A 21,849-nucleotide genomic window follows, 5' to 3' on the forward strand; every position below is an offset into this window, starting at 1 on the left:
ATAGCACTTCAGCATATCAGCTGCATTTGTCCCGCTTTGAGATTGAATTATTCTTGTTTAGCCTCTCTTGTTGTAGTCACTCATTTATTAAAAAGTAATTTTACCCCAAAACCACCAGCCTTTTGTTGTGCTCCACGCATACTATCTTCGTTCCAAAACTCGAAAATATGCTTTTGCAATTCAACAGCGCGCAACATCTTCTTATTCTTTACACTTCCGACCATGGTGTCTAAAAACTATCACAAAATCATCGGTTATTTCCCTTGCCCAAATTTGGCCACAAAAATGGCAAATGAGATGAGCATTTTAGCAATTGACATTTTATTGGGCCCATTATCGGTTTTTGTACCGAAGGCCTGTATTACTTATGGGCTTTAGGGGAATATATACCCGCCTAATTTCTACCGGGTCATATATATATATAAAAAAAACAGACAGATACTCTTTTTCTCATTCATTCAATCAAAGTCTCACTTCTCATTTCTTTCTCTGATCTCAAAATGCTGAAATCGTGAAAAAAAAAAAAATTCATTTTGAATAAATGGCTTTCATGACAGTCCTCGAATCAGATCTACGAGCTTTATCAGCCGAAGCTCGTCGCAGATACCCCGCTATCAAAGACGGAGCCGAACACGCTATTCTCAAGGTCCATTTAAACACTCAAATCACTTACTTAAAAAATGAGATCTGTTATTTATTTATATATATCGAAATATCAAACCTTATTAGATCTGTTTACTGATTATTATAAACTTTGTTTGCAGCTACGGTTAATGACTAGTCCTGATGAAATATCTCATAATGAGGATGTGTTACGTGTTTTTCTGATGGCATGTGAGGTTAAAACTGTAAAGTTGAGTGTGATTGGACTTTCTTGTATGCAAAAGCTTATTTCTCATGATGCTGTTCAACCCACGGCTTTGAAGGAGATATTGCACACTCTGAAAGACGTAAGTTTTGGTGGCAGTCAAATTATTATTGAGGTGTATTAGAGTGTGTCTGTTTGTTGGAATATATAACTGAGGTGCATAGGATAATTATATTTAGAATACCTGATTTGAGTTAGTTAGTATCTCCTATTATCTAGGCATTATATCGACGTAGTTAATATTAGTGGGTTAGTTAGGAGGCTAGTGATTTTGGTTACTAACGAGATTGTATCAGATTCTATAATCAGTAATTTGTTACACCAATCCAGTGGTATCTCACCATTGTTGTGGTTTATGGGGAAAAACAGACAAGGCACCTACAGGCACAGCAACGTGTGCTGATAGCTTGCAATGTAATAGAGAGTGGGGTTGGCACTTGTAGCACCAGGCCAGCGATACGCTGTAAGATGAGTGTATGCAGCAAGTGATAAAGCTTTATGGTTGATAAATTTTTATGTCGGAGTCTTAGTACTTATAACTTATAAGTAGTATATCTTTTACGATTTTGTTTCCTTCATTGTTGTACAATAATCTTTGTGTTAATTTATTTTCTCTTTACTGAATGATGATCATATCCATTTTGAAGCTGATATATTTTTTATGGTTTTATTTATTCAGCATGCTGAAATTGCTGATGAGACTGTTCAGCTTAAGACCTTACAGACTATACTTATAATCTTTCAGTCACGTCTTCATCCTGAAAATGAGGTAATTGCTTTGTGATGTTATGTTGCTCTTTGCCTTTTCTATTTCCTGATTGCTTTCTATAGAAATGGCCAGTAATGTCCTCTTTTTCCTTTTCCTCTCATATGATACGTGGTACTCTTGAACTGTACATCTTTAATGTCTTCTTAGATTCTTTCTACTGAAGTTGCTTTATGTAGTTAAATATGTACGCCATGTAAACCATTATTTACAATAGTAGAAACAGAGTTCACATGTATAATAGGGATTAAAATGTATATTGTTCTATGCACTACTATTAATCAGTGTCTGTATGGCATTTGGAATGGAATTGCAAAGAAACATTTATTGTGAAATGTGAATCATTGTGTCTAAAGTTTTACTTTTCTTTCACGTATTATTATAATAAGAGTAGCAAACTAACAACATCAATATGCCCAGGTCTGAATTTTCAAGACCTTATATATAAATGATCTATGCTGGTAATCTGAGGATTATTTTGTATCCGTGGTGTTGGTGGGTTGGAGGCCAAGTAGCATCTACGAGGACCCATAGTTTGAAAACCTCTTGTAAGTCGTTGATAAATTAATGAGATCACTTGTGCCAAAAGAAAAAAAAAGAAGAAGAAGAAATACTGCAGAATAATTTCCGCTGGATTTGTTTTCATCCAAACGGACAGCCTTCGTTTAAAGGCATCATCATAGAACCAAATTTTGCCTAACCGAACTGGACCCTTTATTTGAACGTTCTAGTGAGGCATCCTATATTTCTTTGCCAATTGTCCACTACATTAGTAGGTTTACAAAATTTCTGTCTTGCTCATTGTTTTTTTTTAAGTGCAGAGGATGTCTTCGTATTTCATTATTTATATGTTTTTTAAATAACTAAGGGTTCAGCCTTCTCGCCTTGTCCTTTTTTTTTTTTTTTTTTTTTTTTTTTTTTTTATTTTGTATAAAAAATTTTATTTTGTTTTCTAGGAGACCCACACCTGCGACTTACTAGAATGCAAAAGTATCGTTTCTCCTTTTCCATTCCTTTTTGACAAATCCAAGACAACATGCAGTCTTGCATTTGAAAATGTATTATAGGATGTATAGCCATATAGTAGGTCCACCTGTCCAAGTGTCTAACTTGATTTCCAAAGAACTCTTTCTTCCAAATAATTAGTAGCTGGGAAACGTAACTTCTTCTTCCTTGAACTAGAATGCTTCAAATTTCTAATATAGCAATGTGTGATTTGGAAAAATTTCTAATTTTGTCAAGGAAAAGGTTTTCATGTCATCATTTTGAATTTGATAGATGTGCATTAATTATATGTATGTTATGTTATCTTGTGAATGCCAAAGTGGAAGTATCTTGTTTTGTGGAATAAAAGAAAAGAAAGAAAAGGATCAGTTAACATTAGAATGCAATCTTCATTGATTTTGTCAGGAAAATACGTCTCAAGCACTTGGCATCTGTCTCCGGCTTCTTGAAAATAATCGATCCTCTGATAACGTGCACAAGTAAGTTAATGATGATTTTCTTACCTTTGATGTAAGGTAAGGTGCTTTCTTACCTTTGATCGATTATTTGATGTAAGGTAGATGCTTTCTTACCTTTCTCACCCCAGATTTTCTTAGCCATGTGAACTTTTTTTATACAGTACCGCTGCTGCTACCTTTAGGCAAGCGGTTGCGTTGATTTTTGATCATGTTATCTCTGCTGAGTCACTTCCTGCTGGTAAGATGAGTTCTTCAAGTCATGTATCTAGATCCAGTTCTGTCAGTGGAGATGTTAATCGCAGTATCAACCGCTCAGAGTAAGTACTTTTTAAGACATCATTTAGTTACTGCTTCTCAGTAATTTCACTTTCGTGTTTGTTGAGATGTTAGTATAGTCCCACAAGGGATAACTATAGCCTTGCATAAAAATATATAGTTCCTGGGGTGGGTCGCTCCACTCATCACCAGTTGGTTTTGGGTTGGATGCTCCAAGGTTTAACGTGGTATCAGAGTAGGGTAGTGTGTTTGGCCCAAAGCCCCAAAGGCCTCGTTTACTCCACATCACCCAAGTATGTTGGTCCCGTGTTGGGCTCAAGGAACACCCACAAGGGGCGTTTTTGCAATGAGTTTACATGAGAATGTACGTTAATACTATATACTATGCAGATCAGCAAATCCGTTACTGTCAACACCCTACATATTCATAAGTTGTGTAGGGTACTCTTTCAAAATGCATGGAAATATGGAATTTGCACTTTCAGTCCATTCGTCTGTCACTTTAACTAACAGAAGAACTGACAGGTCATTGGAGAGTGAATTTGTCTCTGGAGGGTCATCGCTGAAGCGTGAGAGTCTGACTAAAGTAGGAAAGCTTGGTGTTCGTTTGCTTGAAGACCTGACAGCTCTAGCTGCAGGTGGATCTGTATGTGCTGTTTTGAAACTAGTACTGTGTTTGCTGATTATATCCATATCCCTGTATCATTGATGTTAGCTTTTGGAACATTACATTGAAGTCTATGCTTTCCCAACTTCCCAATTCACAGTCGATCTCTTAAAATTGTGATTCTATAGATAGGTATCATAGTCTGCTTGTAAAAAGTTGTACCGAAGATTAACATTTCCTTTGCATCATGCCAGGCAATTTGGTTACGGGTCAGTTCTCTTCAACGGACGTTTGCACTTGATATTTTAGAGTGAGGAATCCTCTTCTCTTGTTACAGACTTACACTTTAACATGCAATGTGGTCCGTGAAATCATATGTTGTTTTTGTCTTGAAAATTTACCATAAAAGATTAAGTTAGGACAACTAAGTTTGTATGAGTTCTACTCTTATAGACGGGCCTCATAAAAAAAATATTATTTTGGTCCCATCATATGTGATATTCAAGCTATTGCAAATTGGTGTGTCTAGTTGATTGTCGATTTTGACAGTAATCTTCAATGGTTGGAAATTTTGTGGTTGACCTTATCTTAAGCTGCGTCCTACATATATACATATATAATACAACCAGTTCTCTCGAATCGTAATACACGCTCAAATTGAAATGGTGAAAGTATAAACAATATTTTGAACCGAATGATTCAAAATGATTTTTTTGGAAATAATTTGGAGAATATGATTATAAGTCATGTACTGTCGTATTAATGCAATAACATCTTATACACATCTATTAATACAAAATCTGTCCTAGTGGACCGTAAGCGTTAAACCACGTGTCATGTCAACATATAATTGCGGTCTATGTGCAACAATTGGATTTTATAAATCACAAGCTCTCGTTGGCCGCACATTTTATTTCTCAGTATGAAATAAGGAGATATAATAATTAAATGAAGAAGTCTTGTTGCCCCACTTTGGACGAGTGGGGGATGTTGATACGAGACATCCAGAAGTGGACTAACGAAGCTAAATACTTTAATAGTATTCAATCATCGTATTTAGATTGATATAGTTTCCTGCTGATTATGTAAGGTTAAATCAATCAAAGCAAATCTTAGGTGAAAGAGTTTGAGAGATAAACAACTAGGTACCTTGTTTTTGCATAAAAAAGGGGGTTGAGTTGTAGAGAAACACTACAAAAACTGGATGATCTCCTCCCTCTCTCATAACTCTCCTTCAAGAGATCTAAAGTGTGAAGAGAGAGGGAGGAGAAATACTTTCAAAGTGGGGGAAGGTTCATGCTTCTTTATATTGACCTACATTTTGATTTTAAACAAGATTGGTCAGATTGTCATGGGTGCTTGCTTTCTGCAGGTTCATTCTATCAAATTATGTGGCTATCTTTAGGACTTTGGCGTCATACCAACAGGTGATTTCTCAAATTACTTAATTTGGTAATGTCTTGGAGGCAGGCTGATAAAAATTGTTTTCCTTGTTAAGATCTCGTGTTCAGTGGTTTTAAACACATGGTCTTAGGCAGGCTCACACTGGGAAAGGTGGGTTTGTTTAAAAATTAAAGTGCATTGAAGCAGGCAAAAAGGAACCACTCTATAAAGGAAACACTTAATCTAAAGATTCAAATCATTTGTAAATGGCCGAACACTTGCCCCCTATATTTCTTTACAATGCCACGTGTTAAATTGATGTAGAATATAGCTAATATCCTTTCCTTTGGTTTTATACATTGTGGTGGTATAGATTATCTTACTCTATAGTACGTTAATTGGAATACAAGTTGGTGATATGAATTATCTCAATCTATACAAATTTGGTTACATTGACACGGGTACATGTGTCTGTATCTGAGACGGATGCGAAGTGTCTGGCAAGGCAAAATATAAAAAATTGAGGTATTTCACATACAATATGTGTGTGTGTCTGCCCCAGACACATGGATACGTATGTGACACAAATTATTTTTGAAATATGGAGTGTCCATGTAACATAGCAATTTTGGGCTTTTGGACATTGAAACTCCTTGATCCATGTCTCTGCATTTCAAAACTTTCTTTCTTTTACATGTCAATTTAGTTGTGACAATCACAAAGGCTTTCTGAAAATTTGTCAGATCTTGCGTCATCAAATATGCTCACTTCTCATGACTTCGCTTCGGACAAATGTCGAGGTAAAATTGCATTTATGATAATCAAATTGTAAAAGCAGTGATGGGCATATTTTTCTTTTCTTTTAATAATTTATTTTAAAAGGAATTGCCATATGACTTCCTCCTGCCTATTATGTCCTTCAGCTTGATGGTGAAGTAGGAGAGCCTTCTTTCCGTCGCTTGGTCTTACGGTCTGTTGCCCATGTCATCAGGCTATACAGTTCATCTCTTGTCACAGAATGTGAGGTATGTGTTGCTCATTCTTGGATTCTGAAAAGTCACACTTCACTAGGTCCACTAAAATCAATCCAACATAATAGAGCAGATTGATCTCGAGGAATTTGAGTATTAAGTAGTGGCCTAATTGAAACTCCCAAAGTTAACTTATGACTTAGATCTAATTTAATGCCTCGAAATATGTATACAAATAATTTAGGACTCCAAAGTTTGAGGATTCAAAATGGGATAAAACAGTCCGAGTTTATATAGGAGACAAACTCATAATTAATAACGGCACTACAATTGTGCTAAGTTTCAACTATTAAGGAAATAAAATCCCTCTTCAATCCCAAATTTAAGGCTTCACGTAAGAGTCTTTTCCTTTATACTGTAGTAATTCGTAATTCACGTAAACTGTTCAGATTGATTTAGATAAATTCAAACAATAGATTAATCAAATTTGAATGACGGACTGAGAGGGTCAAGAAACAGCTTAATTAATATATAAGGTAATATGGAGCTTTCTTCAAAATTTAATAAAAAATATCAAAGGTAAAGACAATTTTTATAAATTTTGTTAGCTAGGATCAAAATTAGAGTAATACCGACGAGCTAATGCACGGTTTGGGTTTTAGGAAACACATATATGAAGCTCCTTATGATCCATTGGTTTTTTCGAACACATAAAAAACAGTTGCAATTGAAGCACATAATCACATGATAATTGGTAGCTCTACAAATATGAATTTTATTAGATAATTAAAACATACATTTTTGACAATTATGCAATGTTTTGTTCAATATGTTCAAATTGAACACGATCATTTGAACAAGGCGACTGAAAGAAGCCAAAACAAATTAAATTGGAATTGTACATCAAATTAATTACCATGTATGTGTAAGTTAACATTTAAAATGAGATACCAACTTAGATTACCAAATTAAATGGTGTGACAAAGTCACGGGCAATTTCTAGTCATTATATGTATAATGTCTTTGTTTGGCTAGTTTCATGACTAAAGTAATTTTCTTAAATAAATAGCTTCACCAGTTAATAAACCCTTTCTCTGTCAAGTATTCATAAAAGACCACCCTCTGAAACTTATTCATCAGTATTTTTCAATAATGATTAATGAATAACTCTAGTGGTGTGGAAAGTTGCATGACTGCAGTTTTAACCTTGAACAGTTGTATTCCTTATGCAATTTTTCACCAAGGAGTGAACATCTGTTTGTCTTTACAGTTTTATTGAAATTGTTCTCGGACTATACTCTGCATACTGAATCTTCAGTGGTATTTTTTAAGGCTTTTGAGGGCTATTGTAGTTGAGCTTTTATCACAATCCTTGTAATTTGTTGCTCATGAGAATGCACACTGCAATACTCAAACTGCTGTCTTGACTCTGTTCCATTGTAGACATTTACTAATATGTAGCTTGTGATTCCTGACTTTGGTTTACTATCTGACTTTGCATGCTTGACTTGGTAAACTGTCGTTTTCCACTGCTTAACTACATTTGGGCCTTTTTTTTTTTATGATGTTGGATACCCCTGATAATGTAGGACAAAGAGCCTATGGTTTATTGCATTATTATGGTTTAACTACTTTTTACGTTTTTAGTCAACGAAATATACTAAAAATAAGGAAATCTCATTTATGTTATTTAAGCAATATTTAGAAAATGTCTATAAGTCTAGATTTATTTTATTTTTATTTTTGTTGTTTTTGTTTTTGTTTTTGTTTTCTATTAGGTTTGTATAGATAGGCTAGGAAAGTGTTTTTTTTTTGTGTTTTCGAAAGTTTCTAAGATGTTTTGAAAGAGTTTTCTATGAAAAAAGCTTCTAGGACGAAAATTGTTATTAATTCTCCGCATTATTAATAGACTGTTTCTCAAATTTATCCTTTTAGTGTTCTATTGAACTGTTTCTATCACTGCCGCTTCATCTCCTCTAAGTTTTATTTCTTAATTAATGAATTCTTAGGATTGATAACATAACAGTAACCAATGCATCTTTTTTTAGAAATGTGAAGTAGGCTCTGAATTATTTTATTCTTTACTAAATGTAACTGTGTAGATACCATTTAGAAACTTGTAATTGTGTAGATGATCTGTGCCTTTTCGTATTGGTTTTTCCGTACGGCAGGTTTTCCTCAGTATGTTGACAAGGGTTACAACTTTGGATTTGCCATTGTGGCACCGGATTCTTGTTCTTGAAGTGTTGAGGGTAATGTTCTCAGTACCCACTATGTATATGTCATTGTTAGTGAAATTGTTGAATCCAGTAAGTCTGATGCGTAAGTTCGTACTTCAACAATCCAGTTAGTGAAATTGTTGAATCCAGTAAGTCTCATTGATCATTCCAAAGGTGTAAAGGTAGATACGTACATTCATATAGAAAGACAAACTCATGATGCGATGACTGTTTGAGGTTATAGGCAACAGACAAATCTATTTTACTGGAATCATCAGTGGCAATTAGACCTAATGTAAATATACACACAAAAGGAAAGAAAATCAAATTCGAAGCACTATGGTCCCATCTAGGCTTACCGAATTTGCTAATGATCTGCTTATCATAAACTATTCAGTAGTAGGTGTATCAGCACAAGTAAATGATACTTGAACTTTCTGTATGTCAGGGCTTCTGTGTTGAAGTACGAACTCTTCGTCTTCTTTTTCAGACTTTTGACATGTAAGTTATCAAGTTTGGTCCATTTTTTTCATATATTTTTTACTTTTAGTTTCATTGATACATGTTGATTGCTAGTGAGTAGTGATATATAATTGCTAAGCCTTTTTCAACTATTATTGTGATTGGTAATATGTGCGAACCTTCTGTATCATAATCTATAAATTAGTTCAATACTGTTCCAACTTACAGTGTGCCCTTTTCAAGTTTCTAATGTGGTATGGAACCTTTCCTTACTGTACATTCTCTTTTGGTTTTGCAACTGTGGCATTCTATATGGTGGTTGAGATTTGTATCTTGAACCTAGCATTAAGAAGGGCTTTCATTGCTTCTTATTATAAGTACATACACTGTACACTATTGTTTTTTTTGGAGACTTGTGACCTTTTGTAAAAGTCTTTGGTGCTGACCATTTTAGTTGTCAGAAGGGCCGAGGGCATACTTTACGGAAACGCCGTCCCTTGTTGCATAGCTACGTGGAAAACAGGGATGAGTTGGGAGTGGGGGGAGATGGGGAGAAGATGCATATACACAGAGGTCATGGGTTCAGTCTCAGACGACTTGCTTAACTTTATGTACACATTATTCTGTTAACTGTGTAATCGTCATACCTGTAAAATAGACAAACAATGGAAAAAATGAGTTTAATTTTGACACCAAAATGGCCCTATTATTCTCATTGGGATATGGTCCACCGGACAACTGATACTTTGTCACTTTGAGATGCAGCATAGTCGCACCACATAGTGTACTGGATCAGTGCTTGTAATTCTGACAGTTTCTTGTACTGTAGTGCCCACATTCCTATTTCATATATCAATATTAGATAGCATGGGTACTCAAGCCCTTGCTGTCCAACATCTCAAGTGGTCCATGACTATGTAATCTTAAAATTGAAATTGCTCCACTTGTACGATGTCCAAGTCAAAATCAAGGTGAAGATATTAAAGTTTCCTTCTTGTTACTTTGCTTGATTGTCATCTAGGAACCCCAAGAACACAAATGTCGTGGAGGGCATGGTAAAAGCTCTTGCAAGAGTTGTTTCATATTTGCAGGTGAGAATATTACACTATATTTTGTATTGTTCACAATTACTTTGTCTATGTTCCAGTTTATCGTTTCTTGTTGTAAAGAGGACGTCACAATGGCCTTTTACAACTATTTACTCCACTTCTCAAAATTCGCCAGGTGGACTGCGCTTGCTCAGTATTTAGTCTTCTTTGAAAATTGTAGGGTTAACTAGTATTACCCCCCTACTAGATGAGCCAATTAGGGGAGACCCTAATTGCCCATCTAGTTGAAGGGGGGATCCTAATTGGCTCATCTAGTGGGGGGGGGGGGTAACACTAACTAACCCAAAATAGTAATTCTTCTAATATTCTATCATTCTGAGCTTTTTAGAGATCTTGTGTCACTCTCTGCACCCATCCACAGTTTTTCGTCCCTCTCTCCCTTCCCTTTCCTGCCACGATCTTTCTGTAATTTGTGTGGAGGACAATGGTTTAGCCTCCTCCGTCTTTTTTACCCTTCTCTTCTTTAGTTAGAAATACGCATCAGGACAATGTTGCCAAAAACAAATCTTGGAGATGTGAAGATTTAGGTGACATGGTGTGAGAACTAGTGCATTGCCTTCAGAGTTTCATAACTCTTATTACGTATTATAGGTTGCAGATTCAAGTGAGGAAAGCCTTGCCGCTGTTGCAGGAATGTTTAGTAGCAAAGCTAAAGGTATCTTATTTATCTATGATTTTGTCTAATCTTTCATTGTATTGTAGATGCTGCTTGTTTGTATTCTTTGCATTATGCATTTTATCAATGTGTTTGGAACGGCACTTAATCCATTGGTGGTATTTTTTTGGCTGTTCTTACTTGCAATTAGGCATTTGGCAAAGTTTCATGCCTTTTTACTATTATCATTATTGTTATAATTATTTCATCTATTATTATGATTATTATTACTATTATTTCAAAAAATTGTAAAATATTAAGTTAAAAACAGTCAGTTAGCAATCATTTACTGCCACACAAGGCACACATTCTTACGGGGGAGCTGAATCATTGTGTGACAACAGTTAAACTTAAGTTAGAAGTATTGTCCACACAGGATATTAATAACTTATTGCTTGTTGTTTGTGTTAGTACCAGCTGACCACATCTTTCGTTTTTGTAGAAGGTATATTTGTATGTTGTAGATGTTGTTTAATAACTTGGGTGTTGAATGTTCTTTATTCTTAGTTTGCTAAGTACCTAATTTGAAGTGTAGAAGTAGTGATTATCAATAATTATCTTTAAGGTGTACAGTGGTACTGGTCAAGCCTTGAGGATGTTGGGGTGGGTAGACGTGTTGTCATGCCACTGATGCACAAGTTGGATTTTCATTAAAATTGGTGTTGCTTAAAGAGTTTTCAGAAAATCTTTATTAAAAACATTGTTGATAAATTAAAAGTCAGATTTAAAAGATTGTAGAAGCTTTCCTATAAGACATTTAGACTTGTCACATATGTATAATGTATTTGGATTTGTAGTATGGGTACTTCTAAAGTTCTACACATGTTTTTAATAATTTCCAATCTGTTAATTACTCTATTCAATTGTCCTAATTGATATGGAATTCAATGAGTCATTTATTGACATATGGAGACTGGTGTCATTGATGATACTATATTCTTCAGGAATTGAGTGGAGCCTAGACAATGATGCTTCCAACGCTGCAGTCATGGTTGCTAGTGAAGCCCATGCGATTACTTTGGCAGTTGAAGGTCTTTTGGGTGTTATATTTACAGTGGCTACTTTAACAGATGAAGTTGTGGATACTGGTGAGGTAAACATCATTCGTTTCTTTTCACTTTATGGGCGTTTGTGCATCACATTATAATTATGATTCCTTTTTACTTTCCTTTTAATATCCAGCTTGAATCCCCTATCTGTGATAGTGATGAATTAGTGAAGTGCACTGGGCAAACTGCATTACTTTGTATAACGATGGTTGATTCAATGTGGTTGACAATCCTTGATGCGTTGTCCCTAATTTTGATGAGGTATGTTGAGATGGCTATTCGGAGCTTGTGATAAATTATTTTACGAGGTACAATACAGCTGCCTGATCTCTTTCTGATTATAGGTCGCAGGGGGAGGCTATTATTTTGGAAATACTGAAAGGATATCAGGCTTTCACTCAGGTAATTATAGATTAGACATACTTTTGTACAACTTATGCAGATTGTTCAATTTTTTGGTTTTTTTACTTTGTTATGGTTTTTTTTTATATATTACAAAATTTGTGGACAAATGTCTATAGTGTTTTGTATTTTTCTTAGAAGTGTTGGCATCATTAAATCAGAAAAGGTCATCCTTGTGCTCCATATATCCACGCTTTATATTTAATAACCTGTGGTTAGAGTATTGACACCATTCGTTGCAAGCCACATGCCAATGATTGTTTGAGATTATATCGCAGGCCTGTGGTGTTCTTCATTCTGTGGAACCGTTGAACTCCTTTCTTGCCTCCCTCTGCAAATTCACAATTAGTATGCCAATTGAAGTTGAAAGAAAAAGGTATGTTGTTAGGTTCGTGGTTCAAAATGTAGGTTATTGGCGAAATTTGACCCCTCTAAATCTGGAATACTTTGCCGAGCTTTTCCCTTAGTGTGAAAAGTTACGTTCTTCTGGTGATTGGCAAAATAATGGAACAAATTCTGGAACTGTTGGTCAAATCTCTAGAACATGATTGAAAACAGATATACACACCTAAGATGTGCTAGACATCATAAGTATTGATAGTCTTCCTAGATTGATATTGGCTCAAATACATATGTACATGCAAATAATTAAGAAAGAACAAAAAGAGCAATTATGACAAAGTGAATGATGCCAAAGGTCAGACTTCAGTGTAAACACATCAAACTAATTACATAGGACATGCATGTGAAAAGAAATGTTAGAAGGAAATAAGACACTCTTGCCCTCAGCTCTGCCAAAATGATCTACATCCTTCTCAACAAAAGTATACAACAAGAATCCCCAGACGGTGCTTCTCTGCCTCATAATTTTTTTATAATAGTGGTCCCACATCATCAAGTGATGGAACCAATGCTTGTGTCATCTGACAGTCTTCTCAGTTCTCAGGCATCATCAAGAACGGCCATGCTTAAGTAACTCATCACTGGATAACCAGCATACTTGACTGGGCTCAGGCGTCCACTTGGTCGCCTAATGTTTTACTTTCTCCCATTACTCTGATCAAGGAATTATCTATCAATTCGGTTGTAAAGTTGCAAATTTATCAATTGACCATAAATAGATTATTTTTCAGGTATAACTTAGTAGCAATTTATATCTTTCTTCTGCTCGGTTGGTTCTCCAGAGGTTCAAGTTATCATAACTTCATAACCCTACTTCCAATAATTGTAAAGCCAGAAGCCCAGAACCATTTGTATCAATCTCCATATCTTTTTTATTTTTCAGTTAAAGGATAGATGTTCGTATCTTCGTTCGGGTATTGACTTACTTGTATGCATTTACGTCTCTGATTATCTAATTTTATCAAGTTACTGAAGAATAGTCTTAATATTCAGCAATACCTTACAATCTCCTGGGTCAAAGCGTGCTGAATTTGTAGTAGAACAGCGAGATAGCATTGTCCTTACCCCAAAGAATGTTCAGGTATGGAATTTCTTTATTTGTTAACCTTTCAGCCAACACATTTTACTTTGCCTGGGTAATTTCTAAACATGCTATTGGCTGATCTCACCGGCCAATAACATGTTTTTTCTAACATGTTAATTTCTATCATGTTTTGTTTTGCTCAGTCTATATTATTTATAAGTGGTTCATCTAATTACAGGCCTTGAGAACCCTCTTCAACATAGCTCACAGGTTACACAATGTGTTGGGCCCATCTTGGATTTTGGTATGCGGATAATCTTTTCGATTGTTTTACCGGGGTAGATAGAGTTTCCTTTAATCCTCAGTTGTTTTGCCAACTGTGTAGGTGTTGGAAACTTTGGCAGCTCTTGATCGAGTAATTCACTCTCCACATGCTACAACACAGGTACTATTGAAATACTAAAATCCATTTCTCTTTAGTGTTTATGTGAAACCAAATTGTTCTAATGACAAGATAGTTACTAAAACAATTTTCTAATTTAGTTATGATACATAAAGCTTCCATGAGAACCTAAGTTACATTGACACGGATTCAATGTGTCTGACACAATATCAAAATTGAGGTATATCACATACAATATGTGTCCGACACGGACACATGCATGCATATCCGACAGACTTTTTTTAAAAAAAAAAAAAATGGCGTGTCCATGTAACATAGATAAGAACCTATCATCTGGTGATTCTCATTGAAAAAGTGTTAGTTGAAGGTTTAGTACTGTTATGTCCTTTTGCAATGGCCTGCAGCTTGTTTTTGTCTGTATGCAGGAGGTCTCTGCTGCTGTTCCCAAGCTGACAAGAGAATCGTCTGGTCAATATAGTGATTTCAACATATTATCTTCATTGAATTCTCAGGTGACTTAGTGATTTTGCCTTTTGGTCCCTTCATGACATAAGGATTTATGAATGTATATTCATGTTACACATTCTAATATGATGATGTCTCTTTGAGAAGCTTTTTGAGAGCTCAGGATTGATGCACATCTCTGCAGTTAAGTCCCTTTTAACTGCTCTACGTCAACTATCAAGCCAATGCATACCTGGAAACTCAAGTGGTTTTGGACAAGCTTCCAGTCAGCATATTGGAAGCATTGGTTTTTCAGTGGACAGGATGCTATCAATACTTGTTAATAATGTTCACAGTACGTATTCAAATTTTAGATTGAAGAATTTGAAGTCCACTGTCCATTTTCTTGTATTACGTTTATATTTGCATCTGATTCATGGTAAATCAAAGGTTTGTCTATTCCATGGTTTGGCATGAACAGCAATATATCCATTTTTCACATGTTTTTAAGATTTTTTGGTAAGTTTCTAGTCCTTCATGATATCTAGTTTTGTGGTTTAATTCTCACCCTGTATATGGTGAATAATTGTTTCCCCCCCTTTTTTTTAAGGGTATCATTTTTTTCATCACAGTGAATATTCTATCAAAGTTTTTAAAATCAGTTGGGGGCATAGATGCGGAGTGACCGTTATTCTAAGATGCCATCTGGATGGTTTTCGGAAGGACAATGGGGAGATACCCACCCGAAACCCATCTTTTCCATAACTGACCTTGCATTCCATCTTGCATAGAGGCCATTTTTTTTCCCTTCGACCACCCATTTCCCCAAAACCACCCTGCATTGGAGTGCTCTAATGCTGTTGAACTCATAGCTGTGACAGTTGGCTCATATTCGAAACTTCCTACTTTTTCTTTTTTCCCGTTTATTTAACATTCTGATTAAGGTGTTTTTTTTTGTTCGGGTCTTTTGAATTGCTCTCTAAGGGTTAGCGGCTGAATGGTTGTTGAAAGCTTGTATGCGTAGCCATCAATACTTATTTCAGTTTAGCCAATTATTTTGCAATCATGATAATGAGGTTAATGTTGATTTGAGATCCTTCTTAATTTGTCGCCACCACCTATGTCTTACTGCTTAAATGTAACAATAAAACCAGGCATTAAAATACTTGACTCATTTTACTCAGAGAGCTTGTGTCAACTTGAATTTCAAACCTTTTTATTCAGTTTATGCTTATCTATCTACTACATACCAGGAGTAGAGCCTTTGTGGGATCAAGTTGTTGGCCATCTTCTAGAGGTAGTAGTTGTTGATTTTTTTTCCTATTTAAAACATTTTTTTTATCGGTTTTTTTTATCTATCTATTTATTTATTTATAATATTTAGGTTGTTTTGCAGCTTGCAGAAAATCCTAGTTCTCATCTACGGAGCATGGCACTTGAGGCATTAGATCAATCAATTTCTACTGTCTTAGGTTCTCCCAAATCCGAGGGCTTTAGGCTTCATCAGCTTGTAAATCAGGAGGTTGGAACTGGGAGCTATTTTATTTTTGAACTGGGGTATGTGATACTGGTCACTCTTTAATCCTTAATCCCCTAAACTTTCATTTTGTGTTTTCAGATGGAAACCACAGATACTGAATTAAGATCTTTTGAGTGTGCAATCATATCACCATTAAAGATCCTTTACTTCTCTACTCAGTACCTTGATGTCCGAGCTGGATCTTTAAAAATTATGCTGCATGTTTTAGAGGTACTTCCGGGTTTGAATTTAGTTTCTTATTTAATGCTTCTTCTTGGAAATTCCTCTGCGCGTTTTAGGGGCACTTCTGTGGTTATTACAGTTTCTTATGTTTTCCTTCATCTAGTAGTCATTTTGGTTTTATCTGATTTCCCTCTTATTGAACTTAGAGATATGGGGAGAAGTTGTATAATAGCTGGCCGGAGATTCTTGAGATGTTGAGGTCTATATTTCTGCTTATTGTGTTTCCTTGTTGTTTGTTAGACTTCCTTTATCTGACCTTTCTCTCTCTCTCTCTCTCTCTCCATCTCCCAGGTCCGTTGCAGATGCCACTGAGAAGGATATCATTTCATTAGGTTTCCAGGTGAAAGTGATCTCCTTTGGTTGATTTGTATATATGATGAAAATGGTATAGCTGTGCTATCCCAGCTAGTATGATGTTTAACGCCTATTGATTTTAACTCATTTGTCATTTCCACATTCTCCCTCTCTCACTATGAAAGATTGATAGAGTCCAATAATCCTTTTTTTGTGGTGCAGTATTAAATCCCTTTCATTTTGTATTTTTCTGTCTTTTTTGCAGAGCATTCGTGTAATAATGAATGATGGTCTCTCATCTATACCAGCGCACTGTCTTGATGTGTAAGACCCTATGTTCTTCACATTATTTAAGTAGTTTACTGACTTCTCTCATTGTTTGGCCTCTCTTTTTCCATATCAAGACTAAAATTTCTTCTCATGTATATGTTTTGTTTTCCTTTCTCTCAAATCGGATCAACTAGAGTCATATTCTATAAATTCAAATGAAAAGAAAGTAGTAGGATTTGATATCCTACATACATCAAGAAACAATGGAGAAAAGATGGGAAAACAATGACAAGATCATAAGTATGCATCAAAGGTCCAGTCTGGATCTTCTCAGCCAAGAGTCCCATCTGTAAAAGAGGCTCCCAAAAGGAGACTCTGTCAAGTTCATCCAGCCAATTGTCAATATATTCTCCTCCAAAGGAGAAGGATCTATCCTTAAAATGCGTCCTGAACAGAAAGCTCCCATCACGTGTGTCCTGACGTTTAATTAATGGATTTTTCAATGCAAATTGCCTTCTATTTACCAGCCTTAAAGTTGGGAGAGGGGGGATCCACCTAGTGAGAAGGATATCTATTCGCGGAAGAAGCCTAATAATGTTCTAGGTGCATAACCGTGGTTTCCTGGGCAATGCACTACGTATTATTGTTGTTTTTCCTAGAGTTGCAATGATTGTAGGTGACATAGGGGAGAGACAAACGAAAAGATGAATTTTCACAAAAAGTCGTGTCATGATATGTACTCCTTGGAGTGGAAAGCTGTCAAATTGAATGTAAACTTAGTTGGTAGCTGCAAGAAAATGAAATTTGGTTGTAATAATGATTGAAGGTTGGCATTCTTCTGATTCCCCCCTAGTTGGTAGTTAACCTTCTTTCCCACCAGCTTATTCTGGGTTTCTTTATTTATTTTAAAGAAAGGAAAACTTTTGGTTTTTGTTTGTCAGTTTGTTGAAAAACAAAAAATATGCTCTTTACAGTGGTTTTGGGTAATGATAATTCCACGTTTATGTTTGCAGCTGAATGAAAGACATTGTAACTAATCATGAGTTTCTTTGAATATCTGAAATTCAGGATTTTTCTTTTAATTAATCTTTTGAAATGACTCCTTGGGATAAGATCTACAATAATACCATTTCAAAGTCAAAGTAGCACTAAGAAATGTTTCTCACCATGGTTTAGAACCTACTGTATGTTACAAGGACAAGCCATATTTTTATAGTACCATGTCGGATACTTGTCAAGATGTTGCTGTCGGACACGACACATGGACATATTGTATGTGATATATCTAATTTTTTGTAATTTGTTGTGTCGAATGTGGACACATGTATCTGTGTCAATGTAACTTAGTTTAGAACCTTAGTTTTGAGGCATGTTCTTAGTAAATTGAGTAATCAAGTTGCCTTGGCGGAGAAAGGCATCACCTGACAGTACTGATAGCAAACAATGCATTGAGAATGATATATATATTTTTTTCTTAATTTTGTTTTCAATTTTAACATATTAAGAATGCTAAGAGGAACCCCTGCATAGAGTTTCATGCAACTGCCAATTATAGTGTCGTCTGGCGTTTTTTTTATGGGTTGGGTTGTATAGATATTTGTAGCCATCTTTCCATAGGTCTACAAACAACAGCATTCTGTTAAATGATAGCTGGCTGATTATAGCTTTTCCCAAGGGTTTTCATCTGAAGAACAATTTCTGACAACAGTTTTTTAAAACAATGATCAGAATGCATCCATCTGTCTTCTCTAGAGCTTTGATTGTGTTCCTGACCAATTACGTACACATACTTTGTATTCAAGTTCGTATACAATGCTGATTATATATATTACATATCTTTCTATTAAGTTCTCATTCTAAACATAGGTAGATCTGCTTTACTTTCCGTCCGTATACAATGCTGGTTATAAATATTCCATATCTTCCTATTAAGTTCTCATTCTAAACATAAACTTGCAGATGTATAGAAGTCACAGGAGCATACAGTGCACAGAAAACGGAGTTGAATATAAGCTTGACAGCTATAAGCCTTCTCTGGACTACTACTGATTTTATTGCCAAGGGGCTCGTTCAAGGACATGTTGACGAAAATGAAACAGGTTGCCTGTATGAATATTTTTTTGACTGATTTCTTGACTATTTCTTGAGGGTTAGGTGGTTAAGACATTCTATATTATCTACTTCTACAGAAATTAAAAATGTCCAATGTACTCCACCGCTAAAAGGAGAAAAAATAGAAGGGATTCATCATGCTGACGAAAACGTTCATGGTAAAGTTCCATTTGTGGATACAGTTGATCGTGATAAGTTGCTATTTTCTGTTTTCTCGTTGCTTCAAGAGCTTGGATCTGATGTCAGACCAGAGGTATGGACCTCTTTTTTTTTTGTAATAGCTGACTGTTTCTCTAGTTTTCTATGGTTCACACTTAAAACTATTGCTGTGCAACTCAGATTATTCGAGCACCTATATCCTTTTCCAAAATTAACTTTTTCTGTGGCCTGCCATGAGGAATGCTAGCGTCCTGCCCTTTTAGGGGGTAGGACCATCCTATCTCTGTAGAGACAAAAGAAAATTACTAGTTACTTGCAAACTTCAAACACCATCCTACGAACTGTTCAACTTAAAATGACTCACCATTCACCCCCATCTTCCATCCTCTCCATCATCATCTGTCACTGTCAACACCGTCCCCACCTGTCACTGTTAAACAATGACGTCGCCACTCCCATTTCTCTCTTTATTCCTCTTTTCTTTTTCTTTCTTTTACTTTTTTTCACTCAATTTTTTCTTCTTCTCCACACCACAACCACCACCACTCACTAGTCACATGGATGATTTCAAAATTTAAAAAAATGTGGACTGTTGGAGTCTCTCTTTGTTAGTAACTAATTATTTGTGAACTTACCATGTTTTGTTTTTGGGATAATGGAATTGGAAACTCTCATAAAAATACCCATATTAGTGATTTTGCAGAGAGATTCAACTCTTTCATCTTATTTGAAGGGTCAAATGGCGTGCTTGATTTACATTTATGTATGATTTCAAATGGTTAGAGCATCTAATTTTTTGATGCTATGTTGTAATAAACTCAAATTTGTTAGTTGTATGGTGGAATGGTAATGAAAATTCTTGTGTTTGAGTTGGATCAGACAAAAAAGTAAATAAATGAGATGATCAGATTCCGTCGGACGGTGGCGCACTGGTGTAGTGGATAGCTGATTTGGAGGAGAATGACACCTTTGTTCAGAGCCCAGAAGGAGATGATGAGTTGACTCATTGAGTTTACTTCTCTAGTCTTGTTAGTAGTTACTAATGAATTGGAAGATTTGGAACCGTTAGAATAGGTGAAATGGTCACTTTTTTTTGTCTCTATAGAGCTACGATGGTCCTATCCCCATAAAGGGTCAGGATGCTAGCATTCCTCCCTGCCATATGGGGAAGAGTAATCTTCACAAATTAATTACAAAACATAACGTGCGGTCGTGTGCTGACAAATCATGTACTATCTTTGTTGGGGGCATTCCTGAAATTCTTAATAGCTGGCCATGTACTATGTTCAGGTCAAGATTTTGAGTATGTATTGGGAAGAAAATATCTTCCCTTGTTTCATGAGACTATGTCTTAGACAAAATCTCAAAGGACAGTTAGCCTTGCCAGACTTATATCGACTCTCGAGTGATTTAGCCTTGACCAAACAAAAAAAGGAGAACAATACTACCTCACTATGGACGTGATACAAATAGAAACCTATTTAATAACACTATTTTTATAATAAAATAATGTAGGGCAGTTAGTCGTACTACACTAATATTGGCTATGGGGTGAATATAACTGTGACCAAGCAAAAAAGAGAATGATACTACCTCACTGTGGACGTGATACACATATATGCATGTGTTGTTTGTAGAGCTCTATACCTTGCTTAGGGCTATCTCACAATGATAAATATCTATGATATAAGAATATTATAAGTTACCTTTTCTGGTTCTTAAGTCATAACATAAAGGTCAAAGACAGAGAGTTCGGTCATTCTTGTGATTTGCTTAATTAGAATCTACATCTTCATACTTTCCGTATGATAAATTGATGGTATTATTTATGTGCTCGAGCAGAAAACTTGAGAAGCTATTAATCAATACTGTTGAGAGTTTTGTTAACAATGTATTGAGGTGAAAGGTTCATTCTTCTATAAACCTCTATCTAGTAAATGGAGAGTAATAATAATCTCTTACAAAAATAAAAGTCTATCTTCTTAATTTAGTAATGCAGTTCTAATAGTTGGTGCCATATTCAGGTAAGGAATTCAGCAATTCGGACACTTTTTCAAACTCTAGGAAGCAATGGACATAAACTTTCAAAGAGCATGTGGGAGGACTGCCTTTGGAATTACGTTTTTCCTACACTAGATCGTGTTTCTCTCATGGTAACTTGAAAACCATATAAAACACAAGTTACAAGATTTTTTTATGGCTTTCTTGATAAGTTAATTTTCTTGATAGGCTTCCACCTCATCCAAAGATGAATGGCAAGGTAAAGAACTTGGAATGCGAGGTGGGAAAGCGGTTCACATGCTTATACATCATAGGTGAATTGATCATAAATTGTTTCATTAGTATTACTGATTTATTTCTTAGTAATTATTGGTTTGTGTAGTTATAGTTGTGATGGAGATTGAATTTTTTCGACAGTCGTAACACAGCTCAAAAACAATGGGATGAGACACTTGTGCTTGTCTTAGGTGGAATAACCCGCGTTCTACGTTCATTTTTCCCTTTCCTGCAGAGTTTAAGCAATTTCTGGACAGGTGGAACTAGTTCTGAAGTCATTGAATGGTTATATTTGTTCTATTTGCTTTACCTCTAAAATTTACATATCTACAGGGTGGGAATCTTTGCTTCTTTTTGTCAGAAAAAGCATTTTAAATGGTAGTAAAGAGGTTGCTCTTGCAGCAATAAATTGTTTACAGACAACTGCTCTTTCTCATTCTCTGAAGGTAACCTCAATATCATATCAGCTAGC

At 35.5% G+C, this 21,849-nt stretch overlaps 1 protein-coding gene across 10 annotated transcripts in view; it reads left to right on the forward strand.

The window, feature by feature from the left end:
* Nucleotides 1-441: 441 nt before the first annotated feature.
* The window catches only part of LOC147499726 (ARM repeat superfamily protein), a 28,070-nt gene continuing 6,662 nt past the window's right edge, over nt 442-21,849 (forward strand). For 6 of the 10 annotated variants that reach the window (XR_015196028.1, XR_015196032.1, XR_015196030.1 and 3 more), the window contains exons 1-35: nt 442-646; nt 765-950; nt 1,548-1,637; nt 3,045-3,118; nt 3,259-3,414; nt 3,899-4,019; nt 4,235-4,290; nt 5,353-5,407; nt 6,107-6,163; nt 6,287-6,388; nt 8,506-8,586; nt 9,002-9,054; nt 10,037-10,106; nt 10,716-10,779; nt 11,724-11,872; nt 11,962-12,089; nt 12,173-12,230; nt 12,509-12,606; nt 13,626-13,713; nt 13,895-13,960; nt 14,042-14,101; nt 14,485-14,571; nt 14,672-14,858; nt 15,757-15,800; nt 15,888-16,025; nt 16,122-16,253; nt 16,412-16,464; nt 16,557-16,605; nt 16,825-16,883; nt 18,789-18,928; nt 19,019-19,194; nt 21,125-21,253; nt 21,330-21,415; nt 21,519-21,634; nt 21,711-21,823. Coding sequence is in view for 4 of the 10 variants with exons in the window: in XM_086561517.1 (XP_086417643.1) it covers nt 542-646; nt 765-950; nt 1,548-1,637; nt 3,045-3,118; nt 3,259-3,414; nt 3,899-4,019; nt 4,235-4,290; nt 5,353-5,407; nt 6,107-6,163; nt 6,287-6,388; nt 8,506-8,586; nt 9,002-9,054; nt 10,037-10,106; nt 10,716-10,779; nt 11,724-11,872; nt 11,962-12,089; nt 12,173-12,230; nt 12,509-12,606; nt 13,626-13,713; nt 13,895-13,960; nt 14,042-14,101; nt 14,485-14,571; nt 14,672-14,858; nt 15,757-15,800; nt 15,888-16,025; nt 16,122-16,253; nt 16,412-16,464; nt 16,557-16,605; nt 16,825-16,883; nt 18,789-18,928; nt 19,019-19,194; nt 21,125-21,253; nt 21,330-21,415; nt 21,519-21,634; nt 21,711-21,823 (3,426 nt within the window). In the remaining 6 variants the exon portion in view is untranslated. The remainder of the gene's footprint in view (nt 647-764; nt 951-1,547; nt 1,638-3,044; nt 3,119-3,258; nt 3,415-3,898; nt 4,020-4,234; nt 4,291-5,352; nt 5,408-6,106; nt 6,164-6,286; nt 6,389-8,505; nt 8,587-9,001; nt 9,055-10,036; nt 10,107-10,715; nt 10,780-11,723; nt 11,873-11,961; nt 12,090-12,172; nt 12,231-12,508; nt 12,607-13,625; nt 13,714-13,894; nt 13,961-14,041; nt 14,102-14,484; nt 14,572-14,671; nt 14,859-15,756; nt 15,801-15,887; nt 16,026-16,121; nt 16,254-16,411; nt 16,465-16,556; nt 16,606-16,824; nt 16,884-18,788; nt 18,929-19,018; nt 19,195-21,124; nt 21,254-21,329; nt 21,416-21,518; nt 21,635-21,710; nt 21,824-21,849) is intronic. The other 4 variants (XR_015196029.1, XR_015196033.1, XR_015196031.1 and 1 more) reach the window with 1 other exon arrangement.

Source organism: Coptis chinensis, chromosome 5 (assembly GCF_015680905.1).
Source record: "Coptis chinensis isolate HL-2020 chromosome 5, ASM1568090v1, whole genome shotgun sequence".
In the NCBI taxonomy this organism is placed as follows: domain Eukaryota; kingdom Viridiplantae; phylum Streptophyta; class Magnoliopsida; order Ranunculales; family Ranunculaceae; genus Coptis; species Coptis chinensis.